The sequence below is a fragment of the Manacus vitellinus genome, unplaced genomic scaffold, assembly GCF_001715985.3.
Source record: "Manacus vitellinus isolate BGI_N305 unplaced genomic scaffold, ASM171598v3 scaffold_3_pilon, whole genome shotgun sequence".
Lineage (NCBI taxonomy): Eukaryota > Metazoa > Chordata > Aves > Passeriformes > Pipridae > Manacus > Manacus vitellinus.
In genome coordinates, this window is record NW_021940535.1 from 5,774,008 (window position 1) to 5,801,776 (window position 27,769).

Below are 27,769 nucleotides of genomic sequence, written 5' to 3' on the forward strand. Positions count from 1 at the left end.
AGAAACCCACGTTTCTCAGAAACACAAAAGTAGCTGCGTAGTTAAGGATGGAGGAAGCGTTATCACGCCTAATGATATCATCCTGAAACACACAATTATAGAATCTAAGGGGTAGGAATGGACCTTAAAGATGACCTAGTCCCAACCCTCTCTGCCATGTGCACGGATACCTCCCACTAGACCAGGCTGCTCAAGGCTTTATCCAACCTGGCTCTGAACTTAAATTTCCCCTCTTTCAATTTGTACCCATTACTCCCTGTCCTATCACTACAGTTACTGATGAAGAGTCCCTCTCCGACTTCCCAGTAGTCCCCTTCAGATGCTGGAAGGTTGCCATGAGGTCTCCACACAACCTTTTCTTCTCCAGACTCAACAGCCCCAACCTTCTCAGCCTGTCTTCATAGGAGAGATGCTCAAGTCCTCTTATCAACTTCGTGGCCCTCCTCTGGGCTTGCTCCAGAGGAACACGAGAACTGTACTCAGGACTCCAGGTGGGGTCTCACAAGAGCAGAGCAGAGGGGCAGAATCACCTCCTTCGACCTCCTGGCCACGCTCCTTTGGATGCAACCCAGGACTCGTTTGCTCTTCTGGGCTGCGAGGGCACATTGCCGGCTCATGTTGAGTTTTTTGTCAACCATTACCCTCAAGTCTTTCAGCTCATCCTTCAGCTCTTCTGGCACTGGACTAACTCGGGGAGGGGTCGGAGCAGGGCCGAGGAGATGGCGGCCGGCCTGCCCCGCGCAAGGAGCTTCCACGAGCGGGCGGCTCCGCCAAAGAGCGCAGACCCCACCCTGGGCCGCCACAGCCCTCGGCCCCTCCGCCCCGCCGAGAGCCGGGGCGGGGCGGGTGGCGAGGGGCCGGCGCCTCGGCGATCCCGGGCCGCGCCGGGGGACTGCAACGCGGCGTCCGGGCCCGGCGGAGCGGAAGGTGCGTGGCGGACGCGGCCCTGACTCTGCGGACGCGCGATGCTGGTGAGTGCGGGGAGGCCGCGCGTTGTCTGTCGCAGCGACGGCGGGCCGGCCCGGGGCGAGCGGCGGCGCGCCGCGGAGCCGGCCGGAGCGGGGCCGGCATCTGAGTTCACGCCGCGGGAGCGTGGCAGGGGCGGCCGGGCCCGGCCCCCCGCCCGCCTTTCTTCTCCGGGCGCGCTCCGGCCCCGCTCCCCCCAGGGCGCAGGGGTGCGCGGGGCCGCTGCCCGAGCCCGACTCGTGATTCCGGCCGGGGAGCCGCGGGCCGCGGCCGGCTGGGCCGGGGAGGCCGCCGTACTGCGCATTCGGAATGCATCGCCCCCGTCGTGGGCGCTGGGACGGCGCCGGCCCCGCGCCCCCGGAGAGATCTGCCTGTCCGCTCCTTCCTTCTCTGCCTCCTGCCTGCCCCGGCCCTCCCTGCCCTGCCCCGTGACCGCGGCCCCCGCGTGGCCGGGGCGGCCCCGGTGGCTGCCCCTGCCTTTCCGTGCCGTCCCGGCTCCTCTCAGAGCTCGGGCCCGTCCTCCCGGAGCCCCATGCCCTCACTGTGCCCCTCCTGGCCCCCGGCACTGCCCACCCGAGCCGTGCCAGGCTCGTCCCAGGCCTCTGCCCTCATTTTTCCCTTATGAGCTTTTGTCCATAACCTCACCGTAAGTGTTTAAGGGTGTTCACCCGCTTTCTGTCCTCCCTGTCCTTTTCTGTGCCTCTTCCTTTCACCCTGTTGTATCCCAGCCATCCCCAGAGCCCCAGTGACGCTCAGGTCTGTCTAGGAGCTGTTTGGTTTTACCTAGAGAGATTCCCCAGTGTCCCCAGCACCATCCTGGCTGCTGGGGGTTATTTGCCACAGTTCATTCTAGTCACCTTCTCCAGGTTTGTCTTGCTCTCAAGGACTGTGCACCAGGCTTCTCCATGTTGCCTCCTACTGTTGTGGCCTTAGCAGAGAAGGTGCCCCCTGTAACCTTTTGTTTGTCTGTTTGTGCATTTATCGCCTCCATCCAGATGACTACTCCTGCAGTTTTTGTCTTTTTAAATAATCACCTCATTTGTTTCCCAGTTACTTTGCCACTGAAATCTAACTGTGTCCTTATTGGGATCCTTTCCCCATCCTTCTTACTTCCTCTTCTAGTTCTATTCCAACACCATGATTATCCCTCTACTACCTTTCCCCTTTCAGTTTTCTTCCTCCCAGTAACCATTTCCTTCACCATGTTTTTTTGCCCTTCTGATCTTACTTTCCTGTCATTAGAACCTTCCTTGTGATCTTACCTAATACTTTTTCCTTTCCACATACTCCTTTCCTTTGTAGACTCATATACTGTCTCCCTGACTTTGTATTTAAATCCTTCATCTGTGCCTTTGAGGAGAAAGGAATTTAACCCTAGGTTATCTGTGTACTTGTCAGCACTAAGAGGGCAGAGATGACTTAACTTGTTTTACCTTATTTTAATTTGTTTTGTTACTGACTTCCTTGGCAACCTGGTATAGGTGTTCATATGTAATCATATACCCCCGCCCTAAAACACACACATATCCTGGTGCTAGTCAGGGAGGGAAAAGTCTGTATTGGAAATCCTTTTGGCAGGACTGGGAGGAATGGTCCGTGTGGGCCAGAAATACGTAGTAGCCGTGTCACTTGAATTAGGCCAAATAATGTTTGTAATACCATATTGTGAATTGGTACTTAGTTGATGTGGAGTGTGTTTGGGATGCATCCTCTTTGGGAAAGTAGTAAGATAATATATAGGTACCTAATTTTTACTCACAATGAACTGCTGTAAGAGTGTGTGCTAATGGTTAGGTGTCCGTCCATGCTGCATCGACACTTTGTGTCTTTGATGGTGACTCGACTAGAAAGAAGTCTTTTCCCTCTGCTTTGTACCTTCTCTTGTATCTCAGTATTTGTTGTCCAACTTCTTATTTTATGTCTTTCTTAGCCACCTTGGGTCTTAAGATTGGTTACATTTCACAGTCATGTCACCACCATGTATCTGAGGTGCAGTTGAAACACTGGATCTACTTGTCCCATGGAGGCAGGATGAACACATTTGATTTCAGGAGTAATTTATACACCTAACTCGAAACCCCAGGTTTGATGCCTACCGTTAACAGCTTCATATTTTCTCAGCTGGCTACACACAGACCCTAGAAACTTGACAGCAGCTCAGAACAACTGAACTAGGCTTCTGATCTGAATTACCCCTCTGGCGGAAACTTTCCATTGCCTAGATAGAGATCGTGTAGAGAATACCTAAATTAGGCATATGCTTCCTGCTCCTTGGCTGACAAAATAGTTGTGCTGGTTTAGCTAATGATTCTTCTTCCACCTCACTCCTTTGTACACTGGTTTGAACTGGCCTTGTAACTCCGGCCTGTTACTGAGACTGTCAGCTTGAAAAAATCACATTGCTTTAATTTAAATAACTTAAATTCATTTAAGCAAAATGGATGCACATCCTTATTTAGATACTGCTTTGGGAGTGACTTTTTTTGAATTTAGCTTATTCTTAGCCTTGTTGAAAGTTCTTGGATTTTAGCTGTATTGTTATGAAAACAATACTGAGTCCTTTGAGAAAGTTTTCTCAGATATTCAACTTAAAATTTTTATCTTACATGTTACAATCTCTGAGTCCTTCTTTTCATCTGTAGTGTTTCTTAAGTAGTGCCTAGGTTAGCATAGCCACAATTATTTCAGTAGGGCCCAGCTTAATGATGAGTCATATCCTGGTTGTCAGTAGTTGTGTGAATTGGGAATACCTGGAATCTTCTCCTAGCTACTGGGAAGAGCACTAGTTTAGGAAACAGTGTGTGTCCCAGTGGGTAGTTTTCTGTCACTTTTCTTTTTACCCACAGAACTGCTGATGCCACAAGAGTAAACCTCTTCATGTTGCTGCCTTACATCTTCTTATAAATGCTACAGGTCAAAATCAAATACATATTTTTTTAACTCAACCAAACTTTGACTGCATTCCACTTTATATAATGCAGTGTTTTTCAAGCCCCTCTTTATCTATGAGCCTCAGAGAAATAAGTGAAGGCTACTGTGAAAATAGGAGAATAGTAATTGTTTTGCACTTCAGGAAACTGGTATAGAGTCATATGTAAATTTTTTTACAAGAGTTGGTGTCTCTTATACTTTATCTCTCCAAAATTGCACTATTATCTTTGCCAGTTGTATCCTGAACTTGTAAAAAGAAGCAGGTGATTCTCACCCTCTCTTCTGCTCTCATGTGACCCTGCCTGGAGCAGTGCATCCAGCTCTGTGGCACCCAGCACAAGAAAGACATGGACCTATTAGAGCAGATCCAGAGCAGAGCCCCAAAAGTGATCAGAGGGATAGAACACCTCTCCTGTGGAGACAAGCGGAGAGAGTTTGGGTTGTTCGGCCTGCAGAAGAGAAGGTTCCAGGGAGATCTTATTGAGGCCTTTCGGTATATAAAGGGGGATTATAAGAAAGATGGAGAGAAACTTTTTACCAAGGCCTGTAGTGAGAGGACAAGGGGCAAAAGTTTTAAATTGAAAAAGGGTAGATTTCAATTGGATGGAAGGAAGAAATCCTTTATTGTGAGGATGGTGAGGCACTGGAACAAGTTACCCAGAGAAGTTGTGGATGCCCCATCCCTGGCATTGTTCAAGGCCAGGTTGGATGGGGCTTTGAGCAATCTGATCTGGTGCAAGATGTTTCTGCCTTTAGCAGAGGGGTGAGAGTTAAGTGATGTTTAAATGTCTCTTCCAACCCAAACCATTTTATGGTTCTTGAATAAACTGTGTAACTTTGATGTGGTGTTCTTCCAAAAACTCAGGAAAAAAATGTAGATTGTCTTCTTTTCTTACCCTTTTGATTGTTCTGGTTTTGGAGTCAGAAGGTTCACTGCTGTAACTTGGTGTAGCAGGCACAAGGCATTGCTTGACATCAATACTAAGAATAAAGGGTCGAATACATTTTCTCTGATATCTTTGTAGTTACCACTAGATTTGAATATCGGTTCGATACCATTGACTTCTGTTTTTCTTAAAATTACATACAGGTGTTCTAAAATGCTCCTTGTCTTTGGATTTCAGTAGATTTGCTCTGGTTAATGCTGCTATATGTCTCAAGTTTGGTGTTATTGTGAAGGAGAAATGGAAACTTTATTTACACATAGGATGGTGAGGACCATGATGATGTAAAGTCCTTGCAGTGTGGGCAACTTCTCACTCTGCTCTAGTAGTGCACTTATCTTTTGAGGACACACATATGCTTCTCTTCTCCCATTTTTTTGGAGGTACTGGTGGTTTTGATACTGGGACCCAGATGTATTCGATTCATTAATGTACAAGGTAGACAAAAGTTAATTTTTTGAACTTAAAGCAGGGATCTACAAGAATTTGGGTTATTAATAATTTAATTTCAGCCCTAGCTGAACTCAGAAGCTTCTTGTTTGTATTTTTAATTTGCGTGCAATGTAACTTTGCTTTTTGTTGCTCTGTGTGTTTAAGTTTGGACAATATCTTAATGTGGATTAGAGTTCAGAACTAAGGCTGCTGGTGTGACCTTAGTTCACCCTGTTTTGCTCTGTAATTTAAACTTAATTTCATATGTAAATTTGCAAGGTCCTCTAGTCTCACAGCAGTGGAGACTGTCATCTGAAAGCTTTACCTAAAGTTTGGAGGATTGAATTAGGGGAAAAAGGAGGTGTTATAGGAAATATACTATTTTATTAGCTGTTAGTGTTTTCATCTTACTGTTCATGGTAATAATAATTTCATGGGGAAATGCTCTACTTGCTTCTTGGTAGCTAAAGGATAAACTTTTCACAGTACAATTCAAAATGCTTTTTTAGAATGCTTGCATTTTCTTAAGAAAACAGATTATTCTCATACTGTCCTTTATTCAGAGGTAACTTTGAAATAGTTTTGTTATCTCTGAAAGTGTGCCATCACCCCTTTGCTAGGGTGCCATCACTAATAGGGATAGTATAAAATCAAAATGTGTATCCTTAGGTAATTAAATTGATTTCGTTAGATTCTGATGCAGGCTTGGATTTAAAACTTAATGATGCAAGCTTAATCAACAAGAAGGAGAACATAAATGTGACTGCTAGGGATGTGTGTCAATTTTAACTTTTACGAAATTAAGTCAAATTTTTTCACTTCTGTACCAGAGGTGCCTGTTGCAGTTATCAGAGGTCAAAACTGATTAAAAGTTTGGTGAAAACAGTAACTGAATTTAAGCAGAACTAACATTTTGTGAAGTCTAAATCCTTTACTGAAAGTTAGGGTTGTTACTATTCAGATTGCATAGTTGAAGCATAGAAATTACATACAAATCCCTTTCTAGACTTTAATGAGAAATTTCCCATTCTTTTTTGCACTGGCTGTGTAAGTGAGTACATGTGCCTTGTCAGTATTTAGGTGTCTGGAATGACTATATGAGAACTGAACTGTTCATTGCTAGCAGTGGTTGCAGCATTACACCATAGTAGGACTCAAGATCGCTAGCACATATATCTGTGCACTTAATGTAGACCTGATTTAAAAGAAAAATAAGAAAATATGGAGGGGGCGGCTTTCGCAGGTCATGATTTTGGAAATGAATGTGAGTAACTGCAACAGTCCTTGATAGTTGCAGTCTAGTGAAACATTAGTATGAAGGTGAATATAGGAGGAAGCTCTTCAGTATTTAAGCTGTGCTATTGTGGTATATTTGAATGTCTGAAAATATCAGACTGTTTGCAAGATGGATTGGTGTGACCATCATCTTTATTTATAAATTGAAATGGAAAACTGCATTGCCTTGATCAGATGAGCTCTTGCGAAAGTACCAAGATGGAAGATGCGGTAAAATTAGCAACCTATTGGGAAGAGATTCCAGCCAGAATTGTTTTATGCATGTTAATGTTGGTTTAAAATTGTCGGTATGAACTGCTGCCTACCAAGGGCATGGGAAAACTCTGTATGGAAATATTTTTGCAGGTGAAAATTCCTGTTTGTGTCTTAACAGGTCAGTATAAAAGTGTGTGTTGTGGTGCACTGAGTGCTGTTAAAATGGTGGGTGATTTGTATTGTAGTTCAGAGGTGCTGTGGGTTCTGGTGAAGGTCATGCTGTGTCTGAAGCAAACTGTAAGACATACCAAGGTTTTCTTCGTGGAGATCAGTAGGATCATGGTGTTTTAGCGTATTAACTTGGATTTAGTTAAAGTTTGATGTCTGGTAAGAGCTTTTGGGAAAGCAGTTATGTGTAAGAGTTGTCCTTGCAGGATCATTAAGGGCTCTAAACTGCCTCCCTGCTGCTGCTGCTTTTTTTCTTATTTTTTTTTTTCTTTCTAAGAAAACAAGGTGTGTTATTCTGTCTTCTTCTTGGCATGTTGGGTATCTAGCTTTGAGTTTTTTCATGGCTTGTCCTCCCTCATTTTCCTTTTCTGCATCTTCGTAACTGATTCAAGAAGTGTATCTTCATGTGTGTTGTCCTTCAGGGCTTATGCTTATTTGGGTTTTGTTTGGTTTTTTGTTTGCTTGTTTCATTTGGGTTTTTATGCAGGTTGTATCATATATATGATTTGAGCCAGAAAGAGAATGGGAATACTCAAGGCCCTTTGTTTTATTGTGGTGGTTTGACCCTGGCTGGGTGCCAGGCACCCACCAAAGCCACTCCATCAATCCCCTCCACAAATGAACAGGGGAGGGAAAATACAATGAAAAGCTCATGAGTTGAAACAAGGACAGGGACAGATCTGTCATTGATTACCATCACTGGCAAAACAGACTAGACTTGGGCAAATTAATTGAATTTATTACTAATCGAAATTAGAGCAGGTTTTGCGAAGTAAAACAAATCCTAAAAACACTTTCCCCCCACCGCTCCCTCCTTCCTGGGCTCTACCTCCTGCCCCCCAGCAGCGCAAGGAGACAGAGAATGCGGGTTATGGTCAGTTCACCACAGGCTGTTTCTGCCACTGCTCAGGGAGAGGAGTCCTTCACCTGCTCAGGTGTGGGATCCCTCCCACAACAGACAGATCTACATAAACTTCTCCAGCATGAATCCTTGCCATGGGCTACAGTGCTTCATGAACTGCTCCAACATGAGCCCTTTCCATGGGGTGCAGTCCTTCAAGCACAGCCTGCCCCAGCGCATCTTCCACAGGATCACAAGTCCTACCAGGAAACCTACTCCAGCATGAGCTCCTCTCTACACGGGTCCACAGGTCCCTGCCAGGAACCTGCTCCAGCATGGAATTCCCATGGGGTCACAGCCTCCAGGCATCCACCTGCTCCTGTGTGGGGTTCCTCCAAGGGCTGCAGGTGGATCTCTGCACTCCTCCATGGGCTTCAGAGACACAGCTACCTCACCATGGTCTGCACCTGCAGGCTGCAGGGGAACCTCTGCTCTGGCACCTGGAGCACCTCCTTCCCCTCCTTCTCTACTGACCTTGGTGTCTGCAGAGTTGTTCCTCTCACATATTCTCATTCCTTTTTTCTCTGAGCACGTATACTCCTTAAATTTGTTGTCCCAGAGGTGTTACTGATTGTTACATCTCTGATTGGCTTGGCTTTGGCCAGCAGAAGATCAGTGCTGGAGCTGGCTGGCATTGGCTCTGTGAGACATGGAGGAATCTTCTGGCAGCTTCTCACAGAAGCCACCCCTGTTGTCCTCCTGCTACCAAAACCTGGCCACACAACCCCAGTAAACTTATGTAAACCTTTCTTCCTTCTCTTCAGTGCGCTCATGTCTTGACTTGATTCTCTTTGTGTGATGTTGTTCTTTTCCTAATCTGCTGCCTTCCTTTTTCTGAAGTGTAAAAGCTGAGCATGATCAGTGTTTTAAGGAGGTATGAAGCTTATTATTACTGCAGGGCCTGTATCCTTTTTGTAGCACAGGAATATTGGAGCCCTTAGGTTAGAAAGGACATTTCAGTTTAGGAGTAATCTAAAAACTTTGTACGTAAGGATTGCTTCATCAATGACAAAGTGAGCTCTCTTAAAGATGACCAAGCAAAACTTGAAAAGTTTTGTCTGTACAGTTAAGTATGTAGTTCCCTTACCCTGTTTTCAAAGTTGATGTGGTAAGACTACTAGGAAACTTTTAAAGCTGAAGGGATTGTTAATATTGACCAAAGTTTACTTTAGTGGCAATTACAGAAGGGAGAGTTTTCTTTTATGGAATACAACAGCAAACCTTGTCTAATCTAGATCTAGCCTTCGTTTATGAGGCAGCATGTACATTTTGGGTTTTGGCATGTTTCAGGGTTTTTTTTGTTAGCTATTGCATTACTGTAGTGAGATATCTGTTAAAAACTGCAGGTCAAGGAAGACAAGGGTAAAGGAAGAAATAAAGGAAAAATGTTAAAGAGCTAATAAAAGAGTGGGCAAAGAGAAGTGAAAAACTCCCAAGTTTCTTGATGCTCTTCTGAGGAAGAGTAATTTATGTTTTGGAAAAATCCTTGTAGTCAGGCATGCAGATTAAAACCATGTTATTTAAAAAGGCTTTTAGTGAACACAATCATGCATAATTTAAATAAATAATGCTAGCGTGAAAACTATGATTCCAAGTTACTTCCGTATATTGTGTTTAAATTTGAAAATAAAAGTGAATTTAAGTGTCTTTCTAGCTGTGAAAAGCATATCCAGGCTTTTGTTTTATTTTTTTCAGCTGACAACTATATCATTGGCACAGGAAGTAATGTAGGAATGTATTCCTTATAATGCTTTAGATACCATTGATCAGAGCTATAACACATACAGGAGAGGGTGTGGGGAGAACACTGGAGCCCTAAACTAAGTTGTTGTTTGGGAGGTACAGTAGTAACTGCTCAAAATTTACACAAATTTACATGACTTGGTCTGAAATTACTGGCAAATTAAACGTACTTGCTTCTACTCTTTTTTTTTTTTTTTTTTTAATGCTGCACAGAATGTTTTTATCACCCAAAGACAACTTCTGGAAGGGAGGAGTGTATGCATGCATACATCTCTGCCTTTTTCTCATAATGAACTGAATTTAACTCTCTTGAAAATAAAATGAGCTAAAGCTTTTCACACTACATGTAAATCAGTATTTTGTAATAATACAGAGGAACTGAACATTGTAATTTTCATAATTTGTCTCTTAAATATCTTTATTGGAAAGGGAGAAAAGATTCTAATATTTCTCTTCTGGTACTGATGTGATTTCTGGAATAACCAATTTTTCACAGTAGTTGTGTCATTTTGCTGGGGCACTGTGAAAATGTCTGCTATAGACAGATTCTCCAGATGTTGAAGTGCTAAGGATGTTACACTTCCTCCTAGTCTTGCTTTAAGGACTGTGTCACATGCATAAACTGCCTGTCTAGTTTATATTATTTTATTTATATTTAGTGACCTAAAATACTTCTGGACAGAAATGTGAGTGCTAAATAATGTTGCATGCAGGACCATGGGCCAACTAAGCTGTGTTAAAATTTTGGGCTCATAATGGTAACCTTAGCTGGAATCAAGTAAACACAAAATTAATTTGCAGGTATGTGGATATGAAAAGTGTCTTTGAAATCATAAATTGTGAGTGCAAGTGATTTTAGGGACAAAATAGAATTACTTCTCATGTCTCCTCTCCATCAAACAGATATGCGTTGGAATGAAGGTTACGTCCTTTAGGAGTCAAGAGACAATTTTTTAACCTGGAAAAAATTTCCAAGAAATAGCTTATGCATTGTGAAGACAAAGAAGTAAAAGGTGACAGCAAACAGCTTTTAAATCTCTCCCCACCTTGTACTTAAATATTTATACTTTTGTAAGTATATACTTATATAAGTATACAAGTATATACTTATATATACTTCTCCCAGCACTTACATGTAATTAATCGTGTAGATTGTATCTTACAGGCTAACTAGCAGCAGAGGGAGATGTATTGTTGTTAGCTCTGTACATTGCATTTGCATGCCTTTTTAAAAGGCATGTGTTTGCATGACTTCAAGAGGAATCTTAAAGCTGGTTTGTAGTACGGGTCATTGGCAGTCTCCTATCTGTGAAACTGTCCCTGTTTGGTAAGAGAGGATATATGAATGTTAAATTGATTATTTTGGGTTTGGTGTTAATTTTTTGGTATGTTTTGTTTCAAGCTTAAAGCTGAAGACAATAAATCTGCCTTTGAATGCTTACTCTAAGGCAAAACCAAACCAAATGTTTTGATATGGTAGTACTTAAGGGTCACTTCAACTATAGCCATTTTGAAATTTATGTGAGCTAGAGTATAAACTAGCATTCGATATCTTATGTTGTTTTTAAAGTAATACAAGAACAAGCAAACAGTTTGTGCTAGACCAAAGGTTTTGTTTAATGTGCTTCTGTTTTAGTTTCTTGAAAATACTTGTATGCTTGTGTCATATAGCATTCAATCAATGTTGAATATCTTGGGTCACTTGAGTAGTTGCCTTGGCTCAGTGTAGTGGTAGCAGAGACTTTGAGGGGAATAAAACTGTTCAGGAACGTTATTGAGTGTTGCCGTTTGTTGAACACAAGAGCATCTGTTGAATTTCTGGATCAGACTTGGTGAAATACAGCAACAGGAGAGCAGGATAGAGTAAGTTAGAGGAGTCAGGCTGGAAAAATGGGGAGGGAAGAGCTTGCAAAAGAAATGTCATGCTGCATTTTTAAGGGTGTGACTGTATTAAACTTACTCCTTTTTCTTGTCTTTTGAAGCCAAAGATTAAACGTTCGTTATGCTTTTTTCTTTCAGCACAGAAAGATATTTTGCTTTTAGCAGCCATTAAAGTGAACATGGTTCACTGCCTCAGTTTTTACAAAAGTTACCAACCTGCACCCACTGTCCAAATGAACTAGTACTCTGTTTTTGTTACTGAGAAACTAGCATTCAGTTTTAGAAAATGAATATGAGGCAGTGTACAGAGATGAAATTCTGGCTTTTTACACATGCCTGTAAACTTTGGAAACTTCATAACACTAAAGGTCTTTGAACTTGTTTTTAATGACATTATTCCACAATAGCTTACTAGTGAATCTTGCTTCTCTTCTCTAATGTGTTTGTTTTCAGTATGATTAAATCTGGTCACCTTAGCTCATGCTATTATACATGACAAGAATGCTCTCTTCACGTCTGAAATTAGACAGGAGATAAAATACTTGGAAATTACTAAGTCTAGGATCTGTTCCTGTCTGTGTCTTTTAAAAAATGCCATCTGGGCTCTTGGGTCAGCCGGGAAACCTTGCTGTGGACCTGTAAGTTCTTTCTGGGCCAAGAAGCTGACAAGTTCAAATTCTATCTGTAATTATTGAAGTAAACTACCTTGAAATCTGTAATTTAGAAATAAGGGGTTGTGGGAGATTAGCAGGTGATGCATAGGCCTTGGAGCAGTGAAGCTGAAAGTTTTGTTGTATTAGGACACAAAAATGAGATACTTAAGCAGATGGCTTGAGATGCTGTAAATCTGGTGGAGTTTATTATGTTTTGTAGATAAAAGGGTTAACTTTGGCATTTTCCTAAAGGCCTCTTCTAGCATACAAATCATTTTCCTCGTAGAGGATACCTAAAAAAATACTCTTAATTATTAGATTATCAATGAAAACAAAACCACTGTTTTCTAACACAATGTGTTTCCTTCCATATGAGACTTGTCATGATGTGTATCCCCAAGTAATGAAAAAGAGGGAATAACATTTTCTTCAGTCCTTCGAGGCTGTTCTAAAGTGTTACCTCCTTTTGTTTTGTTTGACTGTTTTAACTGCAGTACCTGAATGGAAAGATTGGATGGTGTTGAACAGTCATATTGCTGCATCACACTGTGTGTATATTGTCTGGAAACTCCAGGGGTAATTTTTTTCAAGTAAATATAGTTGGCCTGAAGCTGTAATGAAATCTGGATTCTCTGTTCCAGAGCTACAGAGGGCATGTTGCAAATTGGGCAGGTGGTCTTATCCTTGAAGCAGGTCAGCAACAAGTCTGATCTGTTTGGGCAAGAAAGCACAGTGATGGTCAGTTCAAGACCAACTTGTGCAGAAGTCCTGCCAACAGCACTTTGCAAGGTGAGAGATCCCACTGATGTAAAGGTTATGACTTAATGACGAGGTTTTAATTCACCTGTAGCAATTCACCTTGCTCTCGGCAGTTGTGCATGGCCTGGGCACTGAGAAATTGAACTTAGGAACTCTTTCTCCCTCTTTTAAGTTTAGCCATTGGGAAGGTGGGTGAAGAGATGCAGAGTTACTACTGTGGACCAGATTTGACCTTCAAGAATTGTTTGCCTAGGAAAGGATTTTTTGTGTGTGTGTGTGTGATACACAAAAATAGCACTTTTCACATTAAATACAATTTCAGATTTTCACTGGGTGTTTGTGTATAATAACAGTGGTGCTGAGTTACATAGCCTTGTTTTACCCCTTCTCTTTCTATACGTTTAATATCATAACTTAGTTTAACCACTAAGTACAAATGATTGCATTCATAAATATGCTTTTGTAGTCAAAGTATTCCTATGTATTGAAACTTTATTCCTGTTAAGGTAATATATTAATAATTACCTTACTATTTTTCTGCACATGAAAAAATCTGCAAAAAAAATTAATAGTAGCTTCATCTATTGCTCTATTTCGTGGTTGTATTAACTAGTAATTAACTGGAAGAGGTAAATTATTTGAGCCTAAGAAGTGAGATGCTGTCATTCTGCTGGCTACGCTTTCTGCTAGCTAACAAGGGGTTGGCCTTTTGTTATAAACTTTTATCCAGCAGTCAAGTGTTTTGTATTAGGTACACCAAAATGTGTTCACTAAAATACGCTCTAAATCTAGGCTGCTTGCTTTTGGCAGATTGTTAAGAGAGCAACAGTCAGTTAATTTTTGCACACATTCATGATAGAATTGCAGATTTGTAACTGTGTCTTCTCTTCTGTAGAGAGTTCAAATAGTACCAGATTTAAGGAATCAAAAAGTTTCTGCTCTCCTGGATTGTAGACATTTAATTAATTTTCTTGCTTTACATTGCAATGCTTACTTATGATCATAGTCCAAGATTGTGGGTGTGTAACATGCACAGAGTATTTCCCTTAGTGGAGGTGAGTGGCAACTCCTGGACCTTTGTTCTTCCTGGTTTTCATTTCTCAGTTGTGAAAGTCCTTCATCATTAGTACCACAGCAGGTTCGATTTCCAGAAATTAAAGAAGTTAAATACAAACAAGGTATCATCTAGTTTACACTTCAGCATTATGATGCATTATTCTCATCTGTCTTTAATAACGACTTTGCTGTAATTACGGAAGGAAAACAACAGGGATGAATTTTAGGTGTGTGTTTTCTAGATATATATTGATTGAATTCTTGTTTTTCCACCTAATTCTCTGAGTAATTGTTACCCATAGAAAAAGAAAAATTAGCTACATAAGCAGTTGTATGTCAGATTAAAATGAGACAGTACTTGTTACTGAGACTGACATAATGAAAGTATTTCTCTGTGTATCTACTTAGAGCTTGAGATTTAAATGCTTACAGGTAATGGGAAAGTAAAGGGCTATTAGGAGTGGTAATTTCTGTGTTCCTGTAGTAAGACAGTCATTGGCTGAAAAAAATGAAGAAATGTCTTGATCTTAGCTGGTCTTTTTAGGGTCCAGGAGAAAAGGCAGAAGAGAACTACAAATAATTGGGTGGGGTTCAAGGAGAGTGTAACACAATACTTAATCTTTAAAACTCTGTGAAACCTGGAGCGGAACATGTAGTAGCCTGGAAGTGGCTGTGAGAAAGCACCTCTGACTTACTGTAGATCCTGAAGGAATATCTTTATATTCTGCTGTCAGAAGCCAAAAACAAATAATAGGATTTATCTAGTCTTGACCTATACTGTCTTTGAAATTATGGAAGTGTTCATATGAGCCTTTGATGACAGGTTTATCTTAAAGCTGTACTGTCTATAGAAGAATGGAAAAACATCAAGTTTCATTGTGTTCTGAGTATTTCAGTCAATGAGCTCTAGGGTACAGAATAACAGGATGGTTTGGGCTGGAAGGGACCTTTAAAGATCATCTAGTCCAGTCTCCTTGCCTTGGGCAGGGACACATTCCACTAGATCAGGTTATTCAAAGCCCCATGCAGCTCAGCCTTGAACACTGGCAGGATGGGCATCCACAACTTCTCTGTTTCAGTGTCTCATCATCACCCTCACAGTAAAGAATTTCTTCCTTCTATCCAGTCTAAATCTACCCTGTTTTAATTTAGAACCATTGACCCTTGTCCTGTCACTACAGTTGCTGGTAAAAAGTCATCTTTCTTATAAGCTCCCTATATAAATGGAAAGGCTGCCGTAAGATTAAGTTGGTCCTGACTTATTAAAACTCTTATTTTTGGGCTAATTTTTTTTATTGTGCTACCATCTTTGTTATTTTTTTATATCTTAATTTTGTTGCTTTGATGGATAAGACATGATTCCATGTTACTGGAAAAATATTTTTATGGACTTCTGTAAAAATGGATCTTCTTTGCTTGATGTTTTTAGTGTTCCCTTCCACGTGACTGTTTTCCTACCCTGTCATTTAATGAAGTTGATGAATTGATATCCTTTTTTTCACTATGTCCCAAACTATGGTCACTAAGACTCATTGGAGTAGTACATTTTCTTAGTTTCTGATTCTTTCATTCACAGTTCACACACTATTTATTCTGTGTACTTCCCTTAGTAGTTCCTTCTTCCCACCACTTTTGACTGCATGTTCTCTTGCTGTTAAAATTACATGAAGGAAGTGGTGTTCTTTTACTTAGCAAAGAAATCAGTGTAAGCATGTGTTTACCGGATGGAAAAATTCTCTGCTTCCAAAATACCTTGGACTTTCAGGTTACCTGCAATAGAATCTCAAGTCTGGAGGAGTTACTGGTAACTCTTTCTTTCAAGAAGAAGTTATTTGTAGTATCTTTTGGTTAATCTTTGGTATTCATTAGGATGTTTGTTAAACAATGAGCTACCACAGAACCTGGAGTTGGAAATACTGGAGTTTTACTGTTGTATGGGGAGGAAACACTTCTTGATAAGATAGTGATTGCTGCTTGGAAAGATTTTTACTGTTGTGTTTTGTTAATAGCATTAGGATTTTGTTGTCAGCTGCCCTGACCTAAGTACCTGCAGTCTTTGGGCAGCTCTGGGCACTAACTGTCCCATTTTCTAGTGGATTGCTGAATTGCAAGATTACATTCCTTGGTTTTGGTATTTCAGATCTCATCTTGGATTTCTCATCTATGTAATTGACAATGTTTCAATGAAATAATTAATTTTGTATCCTTAATGTGAATGAATTCGGACTGTCATATAAGGTGTGTATTTTCTTTTCCTCTTGCAGGTTATCTTCCTGGGAAACATCACTTCTTGCATGTAAAGAATATCTCACTGAGTTGCCGCAACTGAGTTTAGAATGTTACTTGACTTGTGATTCTGATGGAGGAATAACCAGATCTCAGGCTGCTGCACTGGAAGACTTTACAGGAAATACAAAATGTCATCGAATAGGAGTCAGAACCCGCATGGACTTAAACAGATTGGTCTTGACCAGATATGGGATGACCTTAGAGCTGGAATTCAACAGGTTTACACCAGACAAAGTATGGCGAAATCCAGATACATGGAACTCTACACGTATCCTAATGCCTGTGACAGTTAGTACCCTGCTAGTAGATTAGAGATAGCTTTTTACTTCTCAAAACTCAAAATTGTTTCATAACCATTGGACTTAATGGCTTTTAAGAATACTTATTTTTATTTTGAAGATTGGCCTTTTCTATTAAATATTACTGGCAAATAAGCAGGAACATTCTGTTATTTGGAAAACTGACTTCCATAATTATTATGGCTACCTCTGTATTTCAAGTTTGATTACTATTATTTTTGATAGAGCAGATGTTTAAAGTGATTTTATTAATAGGCGTAATTTTGAGTCCACAATACACACAAAGAAAACAGAATTTTTTTTTCCTTTATATGTTAGTCTCTGGCATTATGCTGCAGGTCTTAGTGGTAATAATGTCCAGTTACCTGAAAAATTTTTCAAATGTCATCCTCAAAGTAATATGTGTCCAGTGGATTTCTCTTTAATTCCTAGCTTGCATCAGAGAGCTGTTTTCCAGTATTTTCCCATTCTGGGAGTGGTTATAAGATGCTAAAAGGGGGGTTAACATCCTTGTGTGAGTGTGCTGGAAGATTGTAGGAAGCTTTTAAAGATTGTAGGATCTTTTAAAACTAATTTGAAAGAGACACGTGTCTTGTGCTATATTATAGCTTCAGTGTTTGACTTAAAGATTTTATTTAGAAAGTGAGAAATTCTTTTCCATTCCACCTATACAGTGGCATGTAAAAGGATTTGGTGAGAAACCACCTTTGTTTTGCATCTATTATGTTGCATTGACTCTCGTAACCTTGTATTGCTCTGTAGAGTAAGTGCTGCTTGAGAAGGTGGTGGTAAGTTGTGGTAAGTAAGAAGGTGGTTGCTAAGTGTGTAGACATATGATAGAAGTGATGACTGAATACATTTCATATCTTCCTTTGAGTAGTTCTGCTATTTTTCTTTATCAATTTTTAGAGTTGCTTTATTTTAACAAAGTTGTTGTTCTGATACATAAACTAACATCTAAAGCTGTTGTTGGCACTGAGTGCAGCATATGAAATTTTAGTCTGTGTTAATTTTTTTGAAAGGACAGAGCTTTTATAAAAGAAGGAGGAGCTTGAGGGCTATAAAGCAATCAATTCGGCAGTTCCTTGGACTTTCTAAGGAGGTAGAAAAGTTTTTCTGTACATGTAATCTCAGCATCAATGTGTATTCTTACCCATCTGTGCCTGCAGAATCTGTGCTTCCGGAGGTGGTGGGAAGAACCCTGATCGGTCTGCTGAGTGTTTCTAGGATACTTCTTTAATAGTGATGGGAAGATGTAATAACATTTGTTTCGGGTCAGACCTTTTACTAAGACTTAAAATTACTGATTTCTTGCAGCGCTAGGTTCAACATTGTTCTTGACTCAGTGAAACCAGTCTGCAAAAGTTGAATGTCTGACAGAAACTTGTCATGTGGTAGAACCTCTGAGAGAGTTTTTTCTTCTGAGTGCCTTTAATATATCCTTGTTTGTGAGGTCTGTTAAGCAGGGCAGCTGAAGGCTAGGTACTAATTATAATGGTAAAACACTTTTTTTTTTCCTCTCCTGATGTTCTCAAATATTCTTGGAATGAAGCTGTAAAAGGGATATACTGTCTATTAACTACTAATTTTCTTCCCATTGCTTCTTCAAGGAGTGGTCGGGTTCAAAACTAAAGACTGTTTTTGTTACTTTCATAAGTGAATTAATTTAGTGGATAATTTTGTTGGTCAAGTTTGATTTGTGGATTGTCAAGTTTGATAACTCAGAATATTTGACACTGGTTAGGCTGAGGTTTTCATCTACTATGAAGACAACAATGCATTTTGCATCCTATACCATGTGCACATGTTCAAAAGTTGTGCTTAAAAGATTACTGTCCTTTCAAATGCAGTAACTGTAACATAGTTGCTCAGTCTTTGTATACAGCAAGTCCAGTAGATTGATGGACTTTTATTTCAGGAAGCTCTGCCTATTGAACAGCCTAGTTTGGAAAGCAGAACAGATGCGGATGAGTTTCAGCTGCAACTGTAATTGGTCTGAAGATCAGCCCTACTTAAAGGATGCTAGGTCTTGTGCAGTGGGCACTTCAGTCTTCACTCATCCTCTTTTGTCCTTTTCCTCCCTTCTCATCCCCCGTTTTTTCTTTTTTTTTGTCAGGGTATGAAATGGATTCAATTTCATCCCTCTAATTTATAAGCAGAGGAGAACCATGCATACAAGCAAACTTGCCTTTAATCCTGTATCTGCTATTAATTTTTCAGTCAAAATTGATTGGAGATGTAGAAGGTTTTATTGTGCCTTGGTCAAGTGCATCTGGAAAAGAATGCAATTCAGATGTTTGTATCTCTATCACACCTGCACTAATTTTCTTTATTCAGTGTCTCTTTTTGTGAGACACTAGAGTCAATCTCTGAGTACAGGCCAGAGTTTGTACTTTAGGTGGGGGTTTTTTTCCCCTTCATTTCAGTGGGAGAAGAAAGACGGTTATTCCAGGGCTTTTCTAGATCTGAGAATACTGAGGTGAACTAAAAATCTTTCCTCTCAACGGTGGTTACCAAGGTCATCATCCCTCCTTTTTCTAACTAAAATTTATTTGTGCTTTTGATTGCAGGATGCGGGGGTTTTTGTCAGTTTTTTTGTCAGATCAGATGATCATCTGTTTCTTTCTTGTGTGTTTTGTTGTTCTGGTGTTTGGGCTTTTTTCCCTATATGTGGGATTCTTGAAAATGAAATCTGGATGCTTTTCTGTTCCTTACCCAGACATCAAGTAATTTCTAGTACTGAAGTGCCTGATAGCTCCTACAGCAGTAACTAACATCATCTGACAGCCTATATTACAAGCTAGCATAGAATTATATGCCAAGCATTGACTTCATGCAGAAAAGAGAAATAGTCAATAAAATTAACTAGATTTCTCGGAACAGTAGATCTAACAGCACTACTAATGTGAGTGAAGGGCCTGTGTACCCTATTTTCAGTTTAGTGACAATTAGTTTATAGGCTGTGAGCCACGGGACTAGCTTGTTAAAGTCAATGTTAGAGCAGTACATATAGACAGAACATCTCTCAGCAGCATTTAGTCTATTTGGAGGAAACTTCAGTTAGACTGTCCAGGAGAGGACTGTGTTTGTGTGTAGCAAGTTGCCAGTTTCTTTTTTGAATTGTTAGTTGAAGACTTATTACTTTGTTTACTGGAATTATTCTTACTTAACTTATTTATATTGCTGTAAGTCACTTGTCTTTATGGTCACCTCTTCTTAATGTCACCTGGCACGGATAAAATAGTCATACATCTTGTGTTATTTTCTTTGTTTTTTTTTTTGCCACAAGGTAATGCCTGTTTTTCGAACTAATCTTATGGTGAGCCTGCAGTTTATTTTCCTGAGGCCTCGTGGTATGAGAGGATGAATTGGGATTTACTTACATTTGTATTTAAACTTTGCAGTGGAGAGAATGAAAGGATTTTGTTAATTTTCTTGTTTTATGTATCTTAAGCAGATTCGCAGACCAAGTACTAGACTGTCAGAAAACTTTCCTGCACTATTAAAGCAGCATAATTTTTCACAGTGACTTAGACAAAAAAATTAGTAACTTCCTAAAATACTTATTTTTTTGTCCAAACACACATCAACTTACCAATTTTCAGATATGAGTGGTGAATGGAAAGATTAGTGTTGTGCTTCTATTTTGTATGTGTGTACTTTTTTTGAAATGCCAAAATTACCGTTTTTTTACATAAACTCAGTTTAAAGAAAATTCAGTTGGGAAAACTAAGACTGTTTAAAGATTCCAAATGCCATTAATTTACAACAAATAAGATTTTTCTTTACACGAGGATATCTTAAAATCTTTTCATTGATAAGGATAGTTTACTGTACTGTGGAAAGTGTGGTGTGGTTGTTTTGCTAAGACATAAAATGCAGTGTCCAGATTGTGGTGTCTGGATTGGCTTTCAGAGTCTTTCTAATGTGTACATAAAAATTACCAGTGATACATTTGAGTAGTTGTTTGGCATAATTATCATATAGCTCTTATGTGAAAATTTGAAGTAAAATGACTGAATTTACTGTGACTTAAGATTTGTTCAAGTCACCTGTAAATTGGATTTTTCAAATGTGTTTTCTTATATTATTCTGTTATTAGCCATCATTAGTAATTATTTTCAGAATAATTTTTGAAGTATTTTAAGGTTAGGCTGTTCTTTTACATTTCATTATTTTATGAAATCCTTGTTTCAAAATTTGCTTATTGTGATTCAATTTTTTTTACTTATTTACTTATTTTAACAAAGAGGTAGTTACTGATTATCCATTGGACCAAATGTAACTAACTGTACATCACAAAAGGTTACTGTAATTGTTTTATAAGGTGGGATTTTTTTTTTCTCAGATATTGGCAAGTGGTAAAGGAAAATGCTGTGTTAAACATTAAATAATTCAGTGTAGTATGCTTACATTTTAAAACTACCAGATGACTCAGGATAATCTGTCTGTTCATAAAATAGAATGTATAAATATAGTTAGCAATTTTTTTGCCTCTGGATAGATTCAGCACCAGTAGCACATGTTGCCCAGTCAAAACCATGAAGCCCTTCTTTTGGCATCCATTTGTAGTTGCTTCTATTGCAGTCCTTTTCCTAGTGGCTTTCACTTGAATTCCTGTATTTTAGTAGGATTTTTACTCAGCACATGCATATTAAAACTGTGAAAATCCTTATTTTCTAATCACATGATTCTGTTGTTACCAGGCAGCATGGTATGTTCTTGTGGGGTTTTTTTGTCTGAAGAGATTGTTATGCTTTTTCTGATATTGAGAAGATACTGAGCTGTTAGGGCATGCTTTTTTTTTTTTTTTTTTTTTTAATCTTGGAAACTTCCACTTTCTCTCGAGTTTCTGTCACTCTAAGACATCCTTTCACTTCAATGTCAGATTGTTTAAGGTCACTTTGGTGCATCAAAGCAGCTTCTGCTGTCTGCTAGTATTAGTCTTGCTTACTTTCAATACCTGATTTCGTAGCATTTATCCCGTGCCAGTTAGGGCTTGAAGGTAGAAGTAAATGTATTTGTTTACATGTTTGAAGGGTACATAACATGCCTTTACATGTGTGGAAAAGTAGGTATCATTGTATGGATTTGTGTGTAGTTACAAAAATGGCAGCTTCAGTTTGAAAGAAGGGCAGAATATGTTTATATTAATCATTTCCCTTTATGTCCTCTTCCACAGTGATTGCTTGCTGTTCTACTTTGCTTTTTATAGTAACCAATAATATTCTGTACAAAACCAACCTCTCTCAATGCAACGAAAGCTAAATTTAAAAGCAACCTCAGTTACAGTGGATCTTACATTTCCTGGCATTAAGACTGTGCACTTTGTTTATGCATTTGGCTTTGAAAATTTGTGTTTTTCTTGTAACTCAGTGCTTCTCTGTGATTCTTTTGAGTTTATGCCATGAAGAGGGAAAAAAGAAGTTATCTATTAGTCTTCAGATAGCTTTTGCTGGAAGTTTCTCTGATCTCAGACTTGTAGAAATGTGTCTGAGCTGAGTTATGCCTGGATTTTCATAGCAGCTGCACAGCTGATGCTGTAATAGCTCCTTCGTCCCTGCCCCAGTCCTTCCCTGACTAAAATGGTTTGACTGAAATGGGATGGTTGAACAGCAATTGTATCAAATCTAAATACTTAGATGTATCAATTAAGTCTAGAGACTTAATTGCTTTGTAACACAAGTGGTGAATGTGTGGGGTTGGGGAAGGGATCTTAATTTGTTTCTTTGTTTGTTTTCTTTGAACTGTTTTGTGGAGGTAACCCTTCCTTACTGAATGATGAACTGAACATACATAAAATCTCTTGATGATACCTTCTTGAAAAGAATGAAGGTTTCTGGGTTTTTTGTTTTACTGCTGCTCCTCACAAAGCTAAAGTGAGTGTTTAAAGCACTTGTTCTGAAGATTGATTGCTTTTTGACAACCTTATAATTTCAAGAACTTTTGCAAAATTCCTTAATCTGTTTGGCTTATGAAACAATAAAGTCATGTAGGTATGTCTCTTAGCAGCTTTACTTATGCCCGAGGTGGCTTTGTGAGGTTCACACAGCCTCATCTTCTGGATTTCAACAGAAGTTGAGTGGCTTTAATTTAAAGAAAATAAGTAAAGCTGTTCTTTAGTAAATATAATAGGCTGTATTGTTTGTATTAGAAGTGGTTTTACAAGAATACAAAACTTCCATAATCGTTCCTAGCAATTTTCTTATCAGTATTTTCAGTAACTTTCTGTATGGTGTTCTTGCATGCCTTTGGTGTGATCTAGGAAAAATACAAATTTTTCACAGAAGTGGAACTAATTTCAACTTAGTCTAAATTTATGTCTAAAACTGATGTTTATAATAAAGAGACTAGACGTAAAAACAGAGAAATTTTGGTAGAGCATTCAGCTTTTGTTGTTGTTGTGGGCTTCCTCCTTTTAAAAAGCTTAGTTGTCATTTCTCTCTGCAATATAGTTTGTGCTATGTTGTGTTAATTCTGCTTCCCTTTCAGTTCCTTCAATTTTACATATCTGTTCCTCAACAGACTTGCTTCCAGTTATATGAATTTTTCATAGGAAAATGGAAAAACTGTGGGGACCCAGCTGTACTGCTGAAAGAGGAATCAGTTATTACCTCAGCAGAACTGTTTTCTTTTTTAAAAATTTAAGACTAAGGACTCTTGCAAAACTGAGTAATTTGCACCCATCAGTGTAAAGTCTGACTGCTTTCCTGTTGTGTGTTGAATTACAAAACTGATAATTTTCCTCATATAATTTCTTTTTGCAGTTGCTCTTGGACAAAATTAAAAAAAAAAAAGCTGTATGGAGTACTTTGGTACTTTTCTGGGGAGGAGAGCAGGTTAGAGCTGAGCATGGCATGCTCGAGCTTGTGTTTTGATGGCATACTTGCCCAAAAAATATATGGACTGTTACTGAGAGAGCCTGTTTCACTTCCCTTGTGTGGACACAGAAGTTCAGATCTGTTGAGCAAAGGATCTGGGAACAGGGACAACAGTTAGTTGTAGTGGTGGTTACTTCCCTAGTCCAGATGACTGATGGCCTGCATGAGCTCTCATGCTACTGAAAAAGCAGGTGCCAAGGAAGATCTCCAGGTGGGTTGTGGAAATGGTCTTATACCAGATGGCTTGGAGGCATGGGATTTTTTTTTCCCCTTTGCTCTGCTCACCTTTAGAAACTGAGCCAAGGAAGTCAAAAGTAGTGTCAATTATATTGATGACAAAGGTGGTAAAATTAATTTGTCTTTGGCTAGTTTTTGTATCCCATTTCAAAGAGTATCGTAGGAGAATAACATTCTGAAATAGATTTTTCGTCTTGAACAGCACAATGCTGAATCATTTCATAAACTTCCTTGCAGTCTTCTTCCTTAAATTTTAATTTAGATAAGTAAATGTAATTTCTCCTTCACTGTAAGGAAGGTGTAGAGGTTAGAGGACATTGGTCTCGATCTGTTCCTCCTATAGATGGTTTGTCTGCTGGGCCAAATCTGAAGTTCAGCAACCAGAAGCTTGGGGACCAGCACGGCTTCACTGTGGTGCAAACTATTCTACTGATGAATTTACTTCTCTGCTTATTGTAGTTGGAAATTGCTATGCAGCATTGTGCAAACACCCACAAAAAAGTTTCCTGATAGCTGTTTGTATATGTATATGGCTTCTAGCATACAAAGCATTGAGGGGATTATTTTGCTTTCTGCAACCAAGAATTCTTCTCATAGTGTTCCCCTTGTTATTCTGAGATGGACTGTCATATACTTTGTTGTAACAGCACAAATCTGATTTTGTTTTGAATATGTCAATCTTTCTGTCAGTGGCTGGCTTTAGCAGATGGGGACACAGATTGTAAACAAAGTGTGAGAGAGCATTCTTTTAGATGTAGTATGTCAAAGAGTTATTTACACTTGCAAACAGCCTTCTGCACAGGCAAACTAACTTCAGTGTGACTTGTATAGAACAACTATATTAGAGAATTTCAAAAGTGCTGCCTTGAACCCTTTGGGTAGCAAGTCTCAAACCAGAATAAAAGACAAAGATGGGCATTACTGATATTACTTTTGTTCAGCTCAGAGTTGATTATTGTCAGGGATGGACAAAAAGTCTCAATCTCTCTCAGTATTTACTTCACAAGGAATCCTGAGTTTAATAGTAAAATGTATGGAGTTAGGAAAAGGCTTTTGCCTTCTAACCTTGGTCTTTATTTTTCTGAAGGTTGTTGTGATTATTTGTAGAGGTGAACAGAAGGAATATTTTCGTCAGGCGCTACTCTCAAAGCTGCAAGAATTACCCATCATCTAGACAGTCTTCATATTTTTAGGCTTGCTCAAAGCTACTTGGGATAAGAGAGTTAGAGGAAGAAGGAAACAAGTCTGTCAACTGGGTATTTATGAATCAGCCCTAAGTTCCTTGTATCATGATGGAGAGGTTTTCCATTTTAGATAAATTTATAGTAACTCCTTTAAAATTAAACTCTGAGATAAGCCCTGCTTTTCTTGTTTCTGGAAATAAAGTAAGTTGCGTATCTAGAAAAAAATTGTTGTGCTGTGTGGTGTTCCTCACTCGAACAGGGAATTCTGAAGTCAAAGTGTAGATGGTAATAGTAGCAGCAGTACCAGGGAATTTGAACAAACAAATGATTAGGAGGTAGAAAAAATCATTAATGTCCAGGAAATCAGTGGCTGATAGAGATAAGGGGCTGATTAAAAGTTCAGTTGCTTCAATTCAGCACAGATGAAGTCTTTATGTTACTTGTTGATACCATTGGAAATTTAGTTTTTTGGCACCTGGATGAGATAACAGATAGGAAATGAAAATATGCTTTATGTTTTCAGAAAGGGTTAATCTTAGACAAAGGGCATTTCTTCTTTGCACAGAATGCAATGGCTTTCTGAACAAGTATGTGAATACAGACCATGAGCAGTCTTTCCTTCCAGTTTGATATGAAGACTGTGGGCCTTGTTCCTGATGGCATGCAAGATACTCTGATCATTAAACCCAGTTTAAGGGTATGATTTGTCTATGAAGCTTTTTTTAAAGTTAATTACAAGAAAGTTAACTGGATACTGTAATAATTTTTTTTTACTTGAGTTTACTATTTATTACAAGCAACTCTGTTCACAGTGACTGTAATGTGTCATATATCTGGGGTTTATAATTCCCTTGGGATTTGGTTGTGCTGATGTCTTCCACTACATTGTGATGGAGTTTCTGAAAGGAAAGATAAAAGTCAACTCTGTTAATTTCATAGTATGTGTTGTACTGTGGAAGAAACCTGTCTGGTGGTTAAAGCTGGGTCCACTTGTGCTAAACACAAGTTAAAACCAAATTAAACCTTCTGGATTGGTTAGTACAGTGTTCTCTAACACGAGATGTGATTCAAAAGCCTGCCCTTAGACTGTCAGTAGAAGCATGAGTGCTCAGTAGCTTTGTTCCTGTTGGCTGATTGTTTGCTGTGTGAATCATTAGGGTGATTTTTGTTGTCAGATCTGAGTCCTCAGCAAGTTCTTTTAGGTGCTACCCAGCTAATTTATTTTTCTTGCATATGGAGTGATTTCTTTCAGGATGCTTTCTTATTTGAAATGTTTAGGGCAATGTGACTTCCTCTTAATACTTCGAAAGAACTCTGAATATTCGAATGTTTTAGGTCAGAAAACTGAGTGTTTTCTTGAAATGTTATATTAACAGTTCCAGGCTGTATTAGTGTAAGAGGAAAAATTATTGCTACCACTTCTTAGGGTTGTCTGCTGCCTTTGTGAAGCCTGGCTTAAAGGTGTGAAGAGAAAACTTCCTACCCTGGTATGGTCCTCAGATTTTTCAGGTAAACAGCGATGAAGTTGCAGCCAGAAGTCCGAGGGTAATCAACAGACACTTCAGGGCCTTGGGATGACTGATTAAGAGATCAGGAGTGCAAGTACTTTTCTCCTCTCTCCTTCAGTTGCAAGGAATAAGAGAAGAAACAGGAAAAGCTGGCAGATCAATACCTTGGCTCCAAGCCTGGTGTCATTGACAGAATTTTGATTTTCTTTTTTTTTTTTTTATCTTGGATTGGTTTATACGACACCAGGCCTGTTGGCAATAAACAGGATACACCTGTCTCAAAGGGGGGAAAGTGTCTTTGCATAGCAGGGCTCATTGAGAGAGCTTTAAACTAGATTTGAAGGGGGAGAAGGATGAAACCAGGGGGCAGCACCAACGTTTAAGGGGTAGCATGCTAGTGAGATCCTTCAGTCTGCCATCTCAGTTGAGGTAGGGGATAGAGATCCATGTGACAGCAAAGACAAAAGGGTCACTGATATGTTAGAAACCACAGAATTGCCTGGTTGCGTAGGAATTAGAGCTTTTCACCCTGGATCACCCTGGGTTCAGTAACCCAAGTGCATCTGTGTCAATGCATGCAGCATGGGCAACAAACAGGCAGCCAGTCACAAATGTTCTTCCCCAGGGCTCAGTACCAGCACCAGTTCAGTGTAATATCTTCATTGATGACTGAGACGAGGGAATCAAGTACACCTTCAGTCAGTTTGCACAGGACACCAAGTTAGGTGAGAGTGTTGATCTGCTGGAGGGTAGGAAGCCTCTGTAGAGGGATCTGGACAGGCTGGGTCAATGGGCCAAGGCCAGTGGTATGAGGTTCAACAAGGAGAAGTGCTGGGTCCTGCACTTCAGTCACAACAACCCCAGGCAGCACTACAGTTTGAGGAAAGAATGGCTGGAAAGCTGCCCAGCAGAAAGGGACCTGGGGGTTCTGGTTGATAGCTGACTGAACATGAGCCAGCAGTGTGCCCAGGTGACCAAGAAGGCCAATGGCATCCTGGCCTGTATCAGCACTAGTGGGGCCAGCAGGACCAGGGCAGTGATTGTCCCTCTGTACTTGGCACTGGTGAAGCCGAAGCTCAGATCCTGTGTTCAGTTTTGGTCCCCTCGCTACACAAAAGACTTTAAGGTGCTGGAGCATGTCCAGAGAAGGGCAACAGAGCTGGTGACAGGTCTAGAGCACAAGTTCTGTGAGGAGCAGCTGGTGGAATCACTGTCTCTGGAGGTATTTAAAAGACCCATAGATGTGGTGATTAGAGAGGTGGTTTAGTGGTGGACTTGGATGCACCAGGTTAATGGTTTGACTCATCTTAGAGGTCTTTTCTTACCTAAGCAATTCTATGAGTCTGTGATTTTACACTTAAATGTTGAGATTATACTTGTAGCCTA

The 27,769-nt window shown here is 39.7% G+C and overlaps 1 protein-coding gene across 1 annotated transcript in view; it reads left to right on the plus strand.

Moving 5' to 3' along the window:
- The first annotated feature begins 920 nt into the window (after positions 1-920).
- Positions 921-27,769, plus strand: part of CUL1 (cullin 1) — a 52,614-nt gene continuing 25,765 nt past the window's right edge. The window contains exons 1-2 of the mRNA XM_018075721.2: positions 921-971; positions 16,250-16,542. Coding sequence (XP_017931210.1) covers positions 16,403-16,542 — 140 coding nt within the window. The 5' untranslated portion in view covers positions 921-971; positions 16,250-16,402. The remainder of the gene's footprint in view (positions 972-16,249; positions 16,543-27,769) is intronic.